The sequence below is a fragment of the Carcharodon carcharias genome (genome assembly GCF_017639515.1).
Source record: "Carcharodon carcharias isolate sCarCar2 chromosome 39 unlocalized genomic scaffold, sCarCar2.pri SUPER_39_unloc_3, whole genome shotgun sequence".
Classification (NCBI taxonomy): domain Eukaryota; kingdom Metazoa; phylum Chordata; class Chondrichthyes; order Lamniformes; family Lamnidae; genus Carcharodon; species Carcharodon carcharias.
In genome coordinates, this window is record NW_024470836.1 from 272,053 (window position 1) to 284,547 (window position 12,495).

General features: G+C 57.5%; 1 protein-coding gene across 1 annotated transcript; it reads right to left on the reverse strand.

Moving 5' to 3' along the window:
- Window positions 1-3,596: 3,596 nt before the first annotated feature.
- Window positions 3,597-4,526, reverse strand: LOC121274963 (gastrula zinc finger protein XlCGF17.1-like). Its single transcript, XM_041182336.1, has one exon. It carries the CDS (start codon window positions 4,524-4,526, stop codon window positions 3,597-3,599), a length of 930 nt encoding a protein of 309 aa, XP_041038270.1.
- Window positions 4,527-12,495: the final 7,969 nt, after the last annotated feature.

Consider the following 12,495-nt stretch of genomic DNA (forward strand, 5'->3'; position numbering starts at 1 on the left):
ATCCCTGTGGCTCTCCGTGCCCCCCCGCCCCCCCCCCCCCCCCCCCCCCCGGCGCTCGCTCCCTCCTTCTCTGTCTCTCTGACGTTCACTCGCTCTGTTTCTCTCTCTCGCTCCCACCCTTCCTCTGGCGCTCTCTCTCTCTCTGACTCCCTCTGGCACTCTCTCTCTCTGGCACTCACTATCTCTCTGTCTCTCTCTCTCTCTCTGGTGCTTGCTATCTCTCTCTCTCTATCTCTCTCTCTGGCGCTTGCTATCTCTCTCTCTCTATCTCTCTGGCGCTCGCTATCTCTCTGTCTGTCTCTCTCTCTGGCGCTTGCTATCTCTCTATCTCTCTGGCGCTCGCTATCTCTCTGTCTCTCTCTCTCTCTCTGGCGCTTGCTATCTCTCTCTCTCTCTCTGGCGCTTGCTATCTCTCTCTCTCTATCTCTCTGGCGCTCGCTATCTCTCTGTCTGTCTCTCTCTCTCTCTCTCTCTCTGGCGCTCGTTCACTCTCTGTCTCTCCCCCTCTAGTGGTGCGCTCACTCTCTCTCTGGCTCCCTCTGGCACTCTCTCTCTCTGGCTCCCTCTGGCACTCACTCTCTCTCCCTCTCCCCCTCTCTCTCTCTCGCTCCCTCTGTCTCTCACACAGTCAAGTCGCACTGGAGTCCCTGGGAGCTGGATTGTGGGATTGATGAACCCCCCTCTTCCTGCCCCCAGCACCCCCCCAGGGTATGTAGTGGCGGGGGGGGGCGGTCACAGGAGGGTGTCCGTGTCTCGCGCCGGGAACCGATTTCACTCTCACTCTCATCGGGTGGTTCGGCGGGGGTGGGGGGGGGAGGTGTTAAGGGAGCTATTCGCCCACGGAGGCTTCGCGGCTCAGCACAATGCAGCCCCCAGCCCTCCCACCCTCCTGCATCCAGGGGCCCGTTAACGGGGCAAGGCTGCAACCCCTCCCCCCCCCTCCAAAACCCCCGGATCCCGTTCGAGGAAGGGGGAAGGTTATGGCCGCTGAGTTTGGACTGAAGGGCGCTTGGTACAGGAAAGAGTGTGTCTTCTCGAAGGGAGGGAGGGTGGGGACGCAGGGGCCTCTGGAAGGGGCTGCGGCCCTCCGGCTCGGACAGGGGGCTCGTTCCCCAAGCCGCTCTCCCTCCTGGTAGGGGAGCCCATCGTTCACAGAGCAGGACCTCCCCACACGGGCGTTCAGCGCGAGGGTGGAACCCGGCTCGACCACCTTTCACTCTCGAGCGACGTCGGCGGAGAGGGGGCTAAATATCGGGGGGGGCCCAGGACACCCCCCACACCCCCCATCCCCTCCCTGTGGAAATCTCTCTCTCCACCCAACCCCCCCCCACCCCCCCACCCCACTCCTCCGATCTGTTAGGTCTCAGCTCGACCTGTGGTGAGAGGGAAGGTCTGACCGTGCGGTGCATGCACAGACGCACACGGGGAGTGTTCCCGGGGAGAGCCCAGCATCTCTCTCTCTCTCTCTCTCTTCCCCACCCCCCCACACCCCCCCCCCCACAACTTCATGTCTTTCGGTCGATGACCTTTGACACGCTTTCCTTTTTTTTTTAAAAAAAGAAATGATGATGATAATAATTGTAATTAAAGGGATTCTCTTGTCAGCCAAGCTGCACATTTTTTTGGAAATGACAATAAAGTGATTGATCCAGACGCCGGTCTCGCTGTATCGTCGTTCCTCGCAAAACCGGAGACCCGCTCCTGAAACGGGTCCCCCCGACAGTGCGGCGCTCCCTCGGCACTGACCCTCCGACAGTGCGGCGCTCCCTCGGTACTGACCCTCCGACGGTGCGGCACTCCCTCGGTACTGACCCTCCGACGGTGCGGCGCTCCCTCGGCACTGGCCCTCCGACAGTGCGGCGCTCCCTCGGCACTGGCCCTCCGACAGTGCGGCGCTCCCTCGGCACTGGCCCTCCGACAGTGCGGCGCTCCCTCGGCACTGGCCCTCCGACAGTGCGGCGCTCCCTCGGCACTGGCCCTCCGACAGTGCGGCGCTCCCTCAGTACTGGCACCGGGGGGAGTGTCGGCCTGGATTATGGAACTCAAATCCTAGAGTATATACATCTCCCTCTGACAGTGCTGGCACTCAGCCTGGATTCTGGAGTGGGGTTTAATAGAGGGACAAAGTTAGCGTGGGAGCTGAAATGAGCATAGTGACAGGGCCTGAGGTATGTGGTCAGTAAGACAAGAATATAAACCCCACACACACGAGAATCACTTATACAAAATATTCTTTATTCGTTGCGATCTCCCTCTGCCCCTCTCTCTCTCCCACATCGACACAGCATCTGGACTGCAAGCGAGTGGGGGAGGGGGGATGTAAAAAAAGGGTTTGATGCTCCACCGAGTCCTGAACTCTGGTCCTGTGCCTCCCTCATCTCCTCCGTGAGCAGTGGATATAACTGAGGGAGAGGAAACTCTGGTGAGATCGAGCCGGTGCATGATAGAACGCTCCGGGCAGTCGCTGGTCACTCCAACAGAATCACACTGGGAGCGGGCAAAACTATTCAGAGGGGAACGAGTCACCCCCGAGCACTCGTGAAGTCACCGAGTGAGTGAGTGAGCGAGCGAGCTGCTCCCGGGGGTTAAAGGTTGCCTGCAGTCCTCGACGAGGTGCTGCTGAGGCGAGACGATCACTCCAGGTGTCCATGAGTCACTGTAACAGTCGGCGAGTTACTCCCAGTGTAACCGAGTCACTACAGAAGTTAGAGTCACTCCAGAAATCACCACGTCAGTCCTGAGGTTAGAGGGTCATTCCCGAGGTTACAGAGTCACTCCCGAAATCACCACATCATTCCCGAGGTTACAGAATCACTCCAGAAATCACCACATCATTCCCAAGGTTACAGAATCACTCCCGAAATCACCACATCATTCCCAAGGTTACAGAGTCACTCCCGAAATCACCACATCATTCCCGAGGTTACAGAGTCACTCCAGAAATCACCGTCATTCCCGAGGTTACAGAGTCACTCCTGAAATCACCACGTCATTCCCGAGGTTACAGAGTCACTCCTGAAATCACCACGTCATTCCCGAGGTTACAGAGTCACTTCCGAAATCACCACATCATTCCCGAGGTTACAGAATCACTCCAGAAATCACCACATCATTCCTGAAGTCAGAGTCACTCCTGAGGTTACAGTCACTCCCGAAATCACCACATCATTCCCGAGGTTACAGAGTCAGTCCCGAAATCACCACATCGTTCCCAAGGTCACAGAGTCACTCCCGAGGTTACAGAGTCACTCCAGAAATCACCACGTCACTCCCGAGGTTACAGAGTCACTCCAGAAATCACCACGTCACTCCCGAGGTTACAGAGTCACTCCAGAAATCACCACGTCACTCCCGAGGTTACAGAGTCACTCCAGAAATCACCACGTCACTCCCGAGGTTACAGAGTCACTCCAGAAATCACCACGTTACTCCCGAGGTTACAGAGTCACTCCAGAAATCACCACGTTACTCCCGAGGTTACAGAGTCACTCCCGAGGTTGTATAGTCACTCCCGAGGTTACATAGTCACTCCAGAAATCACCACATCATTCCAAAGGTTACAGAATCACTCCCAAGAGCACCACGTCCTCCAGAAGTCACCGAGTCACTCCCGAGCTTACAGACTCACCGCTGCTGTCCCTGGGCTCTGCAGGAGGAGGAGGGGGGGTCAGCGTGACGGGGACAGGGCTCCCGGGGGGCAGTGCCTCGCTGTGCCGGGAGCGCTGGTGGGCCAGCAGGTTGTAGGAGCGGTTGAAGCGTCGAGGGCAGAGGGGGCAGGAGAAGGGCCGCTCGCCGGTGTGGGTGCGGTGGTGCTGCACCAGGTTGCAGGAGCGAGAGAAGGCCCGGCCGCAGACGGCGCAGGCGAAGGGCCGGCGACCGGAGTGGGAGGAGGCGGCGTGCCGGCGGAGGTGGGCCGCCCGGGCGAAGGCCCGGCCGCACAGCCGGCAGGGGTAGGGCCGCTCGCCGGCGTGGGCCAGGCGGTGGGCGGCCAGGTTGGAGGACTGGCCGAAGGACTTGCCGCAGAGGCCGCAGGGGTAGGAGGGCCGCCCGCCGGCCTCGTGGCACCGCCGGTGCCGGGCCAGGTTGGAGGGGCTCTTCAGCCGGCGGCCGCAGACGGCGCAGGCGTACGCCCCCTCCTCACCGCGGCTGGCCCGGCCGAAGGACTGGCCGCAGGGGAAGGCCCGGCGCCCGGCGGAGCACCGGGGGCAGGCTTGCCCACCGCCGGCAAAACCACGGCCGCAGAGCGAGCAGATGAAGGGAGGAGTCTCCCCCTCCCCCTCCCCCGAGGCCTCCCGGCAGCGCCGGCCGTGCGCCCTCAGGTCCGACGGCTGCACGAAGCCGCTGCCGCAGCCGGCGCACTGGTACGGCTTGACCGGCGAGTGGCTGTGCCGGTGCCGCAGGAGGCTGGAGGAGGTCCGGAACCGCCGGGGGCACTCGCCGCACCGGAAGGGGCGCGGGCTCTCCCTCCCTGCCCCCGGTGCCGCCGGGTCCTCCTCCGACCCGGCTTCACTGGCGGGGGAGGTCATCGGGGTTGGGGGGGGGGGGGGGGGGGGGGGGGGGGGGGGGGGGGGTGGAGGAGAGTTTGGAGAGAGCAGCGGGAGTGAGACGCCCCCTAGGGAGAAACACAGAAAAAACAGGCAAGTTAGATTCAAGCTGGTAACGGATTGGGGGGGGGGGGTACGCAATTCGACTAGGTGGGCATCGCAAAACAGGCATTATGGGATATGCTTGCTCCAGTCAAATATCTCACTCTGCCTGACAAGCTGGCGAGCCCCCCCCTAGTCAAATAGCTCACTCTGCCTGAAAAGCTGGTGAGGCCCACCCCAGTCAAATATCTCACTGCCTGAAAAGCTGGTGAGGCCTGCCCCAGTCAAATATCTCACTCTGTCTGACAGGCTGGAGAGGCCCGCCCCAGTCAAATATCTCACTCTGTCTGACAGGCTGGAGAGGCCCACCCCAGTCAAATATCTCACCCTGCCTGACAAGCTGGCGAGGCCCACCCCAGTCAAATATCTCACCCTGCCTGACAAGCTGGCGAGGCCTCTGCCAGTCGAACATCTCCTGAAGAAATGTGGCACTGGGGTGCGGGGGGTTTGGAGGGGGGGGGGGATAAACACAGCAACAAAGGCAACAACAACTGCAGGCAAAGCCAAAGCAGGAGAAACACCAACAACAACAACAAAGCCAACAACAACTGCAGGCAAAGCCAAAGCAGGAGAAACACCAACAACAACAACAAAGCCAACAACAACTGCAGGCAAAGCCAAAGCAGGAGAAACACCAACAACAACAAAGCCAACAACAACTGCAGGCAAAGCCAAAGCAGGAGAAACACCAACAACAACAACAAAGCCAACAACAACTGCAGGCAAAGCCAAAGCAGGAGAAACACCAACAACAACAAAGCCAACAACAACTGCAGGCAAAGCCAAAGCAGGAACACCAACAACAACAACAAAGCCAACAACAACTGCAGGCAAAGCCAAAGCAGGAGGAACACCAACAACAACAACAACAAAGCCAACAACAACTGCAGGCAAAGCCAAAGCAGGAGGAACACCAACAACAACAACAACAACAAAGCCAACAACAACTGCAGGCAAAGCCAAGGCAGGAGGAACACCAACAACAACAACAAAGCCAACAACAACTGCAGGCAAAGCCAAGGCAGGAGGAACACCAACAACAACAACAAAGCCAACAACAACTGCAGGCAAAGCCAAGGCAGGAGGAACAACAGGTGGGGAGCGCTTTTTTTTTTCAATCGGCAGGCAAAAAATAAAGGTGGCGTTAAAGGGGCTGGGAGCAGGGCGACGAAACAAGCGGCAGCTACCGGAACAGGGCGATCCCTCCCCTTTAAGACGCGGGGGGGGGGGGGGGGGGTGGGTTACCCGGATGAGGTGCGTTACCCGGATGTGGGACCAGGCCTCAGGCCTGACTGGCAGTTGCGCCTGACGTCGCGAGCGCCGACCGGTTAGAATAAAAACAAACGGCCTCCCTGCCCGACCTCAGCGGCTTCTCCCACGGCCGCACGTCGGGAAAACACGGAGCGACGACTCACCGGGTCCGCCGGGAGGAGTCGGTTTTATTGGGATTTTATTTCCTTCGGAAGCCGATCCCCGCGACCGTCCAGCGCCGGCTCCTCCTCCATCTCCACCCCGCCCTAGAGCGCAGGAGCGGGGGCCGTCGCTGCTGCCGGCTACCGGGCATGCGCGGTGGACGCCTCAGCGCACGTCAATCAGTCTCCCCTCGAATGCGCCTGCGCGGCTGCCGTCCCTCCGCTGCTGGTAACAGGGCGCAGGCGCCCTCCAGGATGGGGGGCGGGGCGGGGCGGGGGGGGGGGGTGCCACCAACACGGGCGAATAGGGCGGATTCAGGGGGCCGCGCGGGGACCTGGGTAAGGGCGGCCGCCATTGTCGAGCAACAACAACACCAACAACTGGATCTTGCCTAACACAGCGACAGGGAAGGATTTGTAGGGGCTGGAGGAGGTTACAGAGATAGGGAGGGAGGGGGTGAGGGAGGGATTTGAACAGGAGGATGAGAATTGTAGGGGCTGGAGGAGGTTACAGAGATAGGGAGGGATTTGAACAGGAGGATGAGAATTGTAGGGACTGGAGGAGGTTACAGAGATAGGGAGGGAGGGGGTGAGGGAGGGATTTGAACAGGAGGATGAGAATTGTAGAGGCTGGAGGAGGTTACAGAGATAGGGAGGGAGGGGGTGAGGGAGGGATTTGAACAGGAGGGCGAGTGTTTGAAAATCGATGCGTTGCTGGACCGGGAGCCGGTGTGGGGTCAGCGAGCGCGGGGGGGGGGGGGGGGGGGGGGGGGGGGTGGGGTGGGGGGGGTGGTTGGGGAGGTTGGTGAACGGGAGTGAATTGGAACACGGCGGGTTGGGTGTGGGGGAGGGGCAGATTTGGATGAGGTTTACGAGGTCACTGAGCTCTTGTTCAATACGTTAGGTTAAAATTCTGCAAACAGGGTGTCTGAGCAGCTCGCCACACCCGATAGTGTTGGAGACCCCCTACACCGGCACTGTCGACTTGGACCTAATCGACACCGAAGGAGAACGCCAGGCAAGGCAGAACCGGGGGGGGCGATGTCATTCGGATCGGCTTCAGTCACACCTCCCCGTGGGGGGCAAGATGTGAAAGGGGGAGGGGTGTGCAAGGCGGCCAAGCAGAGTTGAGACCCACCATCGGATGAGCCGTGATCTTATCGAACGCCAGGGTCAGACTCTCCAGGGGCGCCAAATGGTGGCAACCTCGGGCTGCTAAAGAACCGGAGGCTGGTTCAATTCAGAGGGAACGCGAGAGCTCTCAGAGGTCAGGTCTCAGGGACAGAGAAAGCTTAAGTAACCTCCCGTGACTCCAGTTATTTTTCAAAGCGATGATGACCTGGAGCTGGGCCATTTCGTCGCTGACTGCGCCCCCCTGGGATAGGGGTCAGTTGTGAACGGCTGTCAAGTGGTGAATCAGTGGTTAAGACACACAACGGCTCCAGGCAGAGGCCATTCAGCACCTCATATCTGCACTGGCTCCTTGAAGTTGCAGCTTACCCCTCCCTGCTGTGTTCCGGACCCCCCGTGCCTCCCGCGGTTTTGAATGCCTCGATCGAATCTTCTCTCGACCTTCTCTTCTCCAAGGAAAACAGTCCCGACTTCTCCAATCTCTCCCCGTGAACTGAAGTTCCTCATCGCTGGAGCCATTCTCGTCAATCTTTTCCACACTCTCTCCAACCCCCTCACATCCTTCCCAAAGTGCGGAGCCCAGAACTGGACACAACACCCCAGCTGAGGCTGAACCTGTGTCTTATACCAGCTCAACACACCCTCCCTGCTCTTGTACTCTCTGCTCCTATTAATAAAGCCCAGCATACTGTCTGCTTTATTACCCACTCTCTCTCTCAACCTGGCCTGCCACCTCCAACGATCAGTGCACACATCCCCCCACCCAGGTCCCTCTAGCTCCTGCACCCACCCCCACCCCCCCGCCCCCTTCAGAGCTTCATCCTTTATTTTGTACTGTCTCTCCGCCTCCTTCCTACCGAAATTGAATCAATTCCCGTTCCCCTGCACTGAACTGCGTCTGCCTCCTGTCTGCCCATTCCACCGGCTCGCCCTTGCAAAGTCTTCCTTTGTCTGGCTCACAGTCCAGACCCTGTGTGTGTGTGTGTGTGTGTGTGTGTGTGTGTGAGTGTGTATGTGTGTGTGTGTCTGTGTGTGTGTGTGTGTGTGTGTGTGTCTGTGTCTGTGTCTGTGTGAGTGTGTGTGTGCCTGTGTGTGTGTGTCTGTGTGTGTGTGAGTGTGTGTGAGTGTGTGAGTGTGTGTGTGTCTGTGTGAGTGTGTGTGTGTGTGTCTGTGTGTGTGTGTGTGTCTGTGTGTGTGTGTGTGTGTGTCTGTGTGAGTGTGTGTCTGTGTGTGTGTCTGTGTGTGTGTGTGTCTGAGTGTGTGTGTGTGTGTCAGTGTGTGTGTCTGTGTGTGAGTGTGTGTGTCTGTGTGTGTGTGTCTGTGTGTGTGTGTCTGTGTGTGTGTCTGTGTGTGTGTGTGAGTGTGTGTGTGTGTGAGTGTGTGTGTTTGGAGGATTTTGACCTGCACAATGTTCTGTATAAAACTGCTAAGGTGACTGTGAGAGCCCATCAGAGTGAATTAAAAGTGCAATTCACATGTGCCTTCGAGTGCAATTTGCCTTCTGAATCAAGGTTAACCTGAGGACGTTTTAGTTTGATTATTAAGTTCCATGTTCTCACAACTTGAGATCCTCGTTCCTTATTTTACTTCTAACGGGGGTCGTTCGGCTCTCCTGGCTTCTCAAACTCCAGGGGGTGGTTGGGTGGGTGGTGTTTGTAACACAGGCGGTAATCACGCGGACACCCACGGCACCAGCCCCACCTTGCGGCCGACAGACTCAGGTTTTGGGGCGACATGAGCTCCCATCCAGGCACCTGCACCATCCTGAATGCCGTCCTCCACCTCCACCTCCGCGGCACAGCCCGAGCCCGAGTGTGCCTCAGTCACTCGCTGTGACCCTCGTCCCCTGCCTCTGCCCAACCTCCCCCCCCACCCCCGACTCCTCCAGGCTCGACCGTTCCAACCCCCTCCTCTCTGTAATCGTCAGCTCATCCCAAACTCTACTGCCATTCCCCCCCTCCGTCTTAACTCCCTCACATTCAACCCTGCCCCACCGCACCCCTTCCCTGTCCCCCTCGCCCCCTCCCTCCCTATCTCTGTAACCTCCTCCAGCCCCTACAATTCTCATCCTCCTGTTCAAATCCCTCCCTCACCCCCTCCCTCCCTATCTCTGTAACCTCCTCCAGCCCCTACAATTCCCATCCTCCTGTTCAAATCCCTCCCTCACCCCCTCCCTCCCTATCTCTGTAACCTCCGCCAGCCCCTACAATTCTCATCCTCCTGTTCAAATCCCTCCCTCCCTATCTCTGTAACCTCCTCCAGCCCCAACAATTCTCATCCTCCTGTTCAAATCCCTCCCTCACCTCCCTCCCTATCTCTGTAACCTCCTCCAGCCCCTACAATTCTCATCCTCCTGTTCAAATCCCTCCCTCACCTCCCACCCTCCCTATCTCTGTAAACCTCCTCCACCCTCAACAATTCTCATCCTCCTGTTCAAATCCCTCCCTCCCTATCTCTGTAACCTCCTCCAGCCCCAACAATTCTCATCCTCCTGTTCAAATCCCTCCCTCACCTCCCTCCCTATCTCTGTAACCTCCTCCAGCCCCTACAATTCTCATCCTCCTGTTCAAATCCCTCCCTCACCTCCCACCCTCCCTATCTCTGTAAACCTCCTCCACCCTCAACAATTCTCATCCTCCTGTTCAAATCCCTCCCTCCCTATCTCTGTAACCTCCTCCAGCCCCAACAATTCTCATCCTCCTGTTCAAATCCCTCCCTCACCTCCCTCCCTATCTCTGTAACCTCCTCCAGCCCCAACAATTCTCATCCTCCTGTTCAAATCCCTCCCTCACCCCCTCCGTCCCTATCTCTGCAACCTCCTCCAGCCCCTACAATTCTCATCCTCATGTTCAAATCCCTCCCTCACCTCCCTCCCTATCTCTGTAACCTCCTCCAGCCCCTACAATTCTCATCCTCCTGTTCAAATCCCTCCCTCACCTCCCTCCCTATCTCTGTAACCTCCTCCAGCCCCTACAATTCTCATCCTCCTGTTCAAATCCCTCCCTCACCTCCCTCCCTATCTCTGTAACCTCCTCCAGCCCCAACAATTCTCATCCTCCTGTTCAAATCCCTCCCTCACCTCCCTCCCTATCTCTGTAACCTCCTCCAGCCCCAACAATTCTCATCCTCCTGTTCAAATCCCTCCCTCACCTCCCTCCCTATCTCTGTAACCTCCTCCAGCCCCTACAATTCTCATCCTCCTGTTCAAATCCCTCCCTCACCTCCCTCCCTATCTCTGTAACCTCCTCCAGCCCCTACAATTCTCATCCTCCTGTTCAAATCCCTCCCTCACCTCCCACCCTCCCTATCTCTGTAAACCTCCTCCACCCTCAACAATTCTCATCCTCCTGTTCAAATCCCTCCCTCCCTATCTCTGTAACCTCCTCCAGCCCCAACAATTCTCATCCTCCTGTTCAAATCCCTCCCTCACCTCCCTCCCTATCTCTGTAACCTCCTCCAGCCCCTACAATTCTCATCCTCCTGTTCAAATCCCTCCCTCACCTCCCACCCTCCCTATCTCTGTAAACCTCCTCCACCCTCAACAATTCTCATCCTCCTGTTCAAATCCCTCCCTCCCTATCTCTGTAACCTCCTCCAGCCCCAACAATTCTCATCCTCCTGTTCAAATCCCTCCCTCACCTCCCTCCCTATCTCTGTAACCTCCTCCAGCCCCAACAATTCTCATCCTCCTGTTCAAATCCCTCCCTCACCCCCTCCGTCCCTATCTCTGCAACCTCCTCCAGCCCCTACAATTCTCATCCTCATGTTCAAATCCCTCCCTCACCTCCCTCCCTATCTCTGTAACCTCCTCCAGCCCCTACAATTCTCATCCTCCTGTTCAAATCCCTCCCTCACCTCCCTCCCTATCTCTGTAACCTCCTCCAGCCCCTACAATTCTCATCCTCCTGTTCAAATCCCTCCCTCACCTCCCTCCCTATCTCTGTAACCTCCTCCAGCCCCAACAATTCTCATCCTCCTGTTCAAATCCCTCCCTCACCTCCCTCCCTATCTCTGTAACCTCCTCCAGCCCCAACAATTCTCATCCTCCTGTTCAAATCCCTCCCTCACCTCCCTCCCTATCTCTGTAACCTCCTCCAGCCCCTACAATTCTCATCCTCCTGTTCAAATCCCTCCCTCACCTCCCTCCCTATCTCTGTAACCTCCTCCAGCCCCTACAATTCTCATCCTCCTGTTCAAATCCCTCCCTCCCTATCTCTGGAACCTTGTACAACCCTACGAGATCTCTGCGCTCCCCTGATCCCGGCCTCTCGAGCCATTGGCTGCCTTTTGGGGGGGGGGGGGTCTAAACTCCAGAATTCCCTCCCTAAATCTTTCCCCACCGTCCTCCTCTGCCCCTCTCTCTCCCTCCTTTCAGACTCTCCTTAAAACCTCCCTCTCTGAATGAGTTTCGGGTGTCCTGTCCCCGACACCTCCTCGCGAGGCCCGGGGTGGGATCGTGTTCGACTGTCGCTCCTGCGAAGGACCTCGGGTGGGGGGGGATGTTTCACTGGGGCTAAAAGGTGCTACAGAAAGGCAAATGTTTTTGTTGCTTTTGAATGTTTTGCTGGAAGGTGAACGGAGGAGGGGCTTGCATTTAAATAGCACCTGGCACGGCCTTTCAGAGAGTTTCGCAGCCAATCTGTTTCAAGTGCCAGAAACACGGCAGCCAATCTGTGCACAGCAAGATCCCACCAACAGCACTGCGACAATCACCCTGACCATCCGCTTGTTTTAGTGATGTGTTGGTGGAGGGAGAGATATTCGTCCAATTGCAGCATTTGCATCCATCCGAGAGGGCAGACATTCCTCCTTCAGGCTTGGCATTGACCAGAAACTGAACTGGGACCAGCCATATAAACACTGTGGCTACAAGAGCAGGTCAGAGGCTGGGAATCCTGCGGAGAGTCACTCACCTCCTGACTCCCCCCAAAGCCTGTCCACCATCTACAAGGCACAAGTCAGGAGTGTGATGGGATACTCTCCACTTGCCTGGATGAGTTGCAGCTCCCACAACACTCAAGAAGCTCGACACCGTCCAGGACAAAGCAGCCCCGCTTGATCGGCCCCCTATCCACCAACATTCACTCCCTCCACCACCGATGCACAGTAGTAGCAGCGTGTGTACCATCTACAAGATGCACTGCAGCAACTCACCAAGGCTCCTTCAACAGCACCTTCCAAACCCACGACCACTACCATCTAGAAGGACAAGGGCAGCAGACACATGGGAAACACCATCACCTGGAAGTTCCCCTCCAAACTACTCACTCATCCTGACTTGGAAATATATCGGCCGTTCCTTCACT

What these genes read in the sequence shown, in the direction of transcription:
- LOC121274963 (XM_041182336.1), bottom strand. Translation starts at nt 4,526, where the DNA reads ATGACCTCCCCCGCCAGTGAAGCCGGGTCGGAGGAGGACCCGGCGGCA.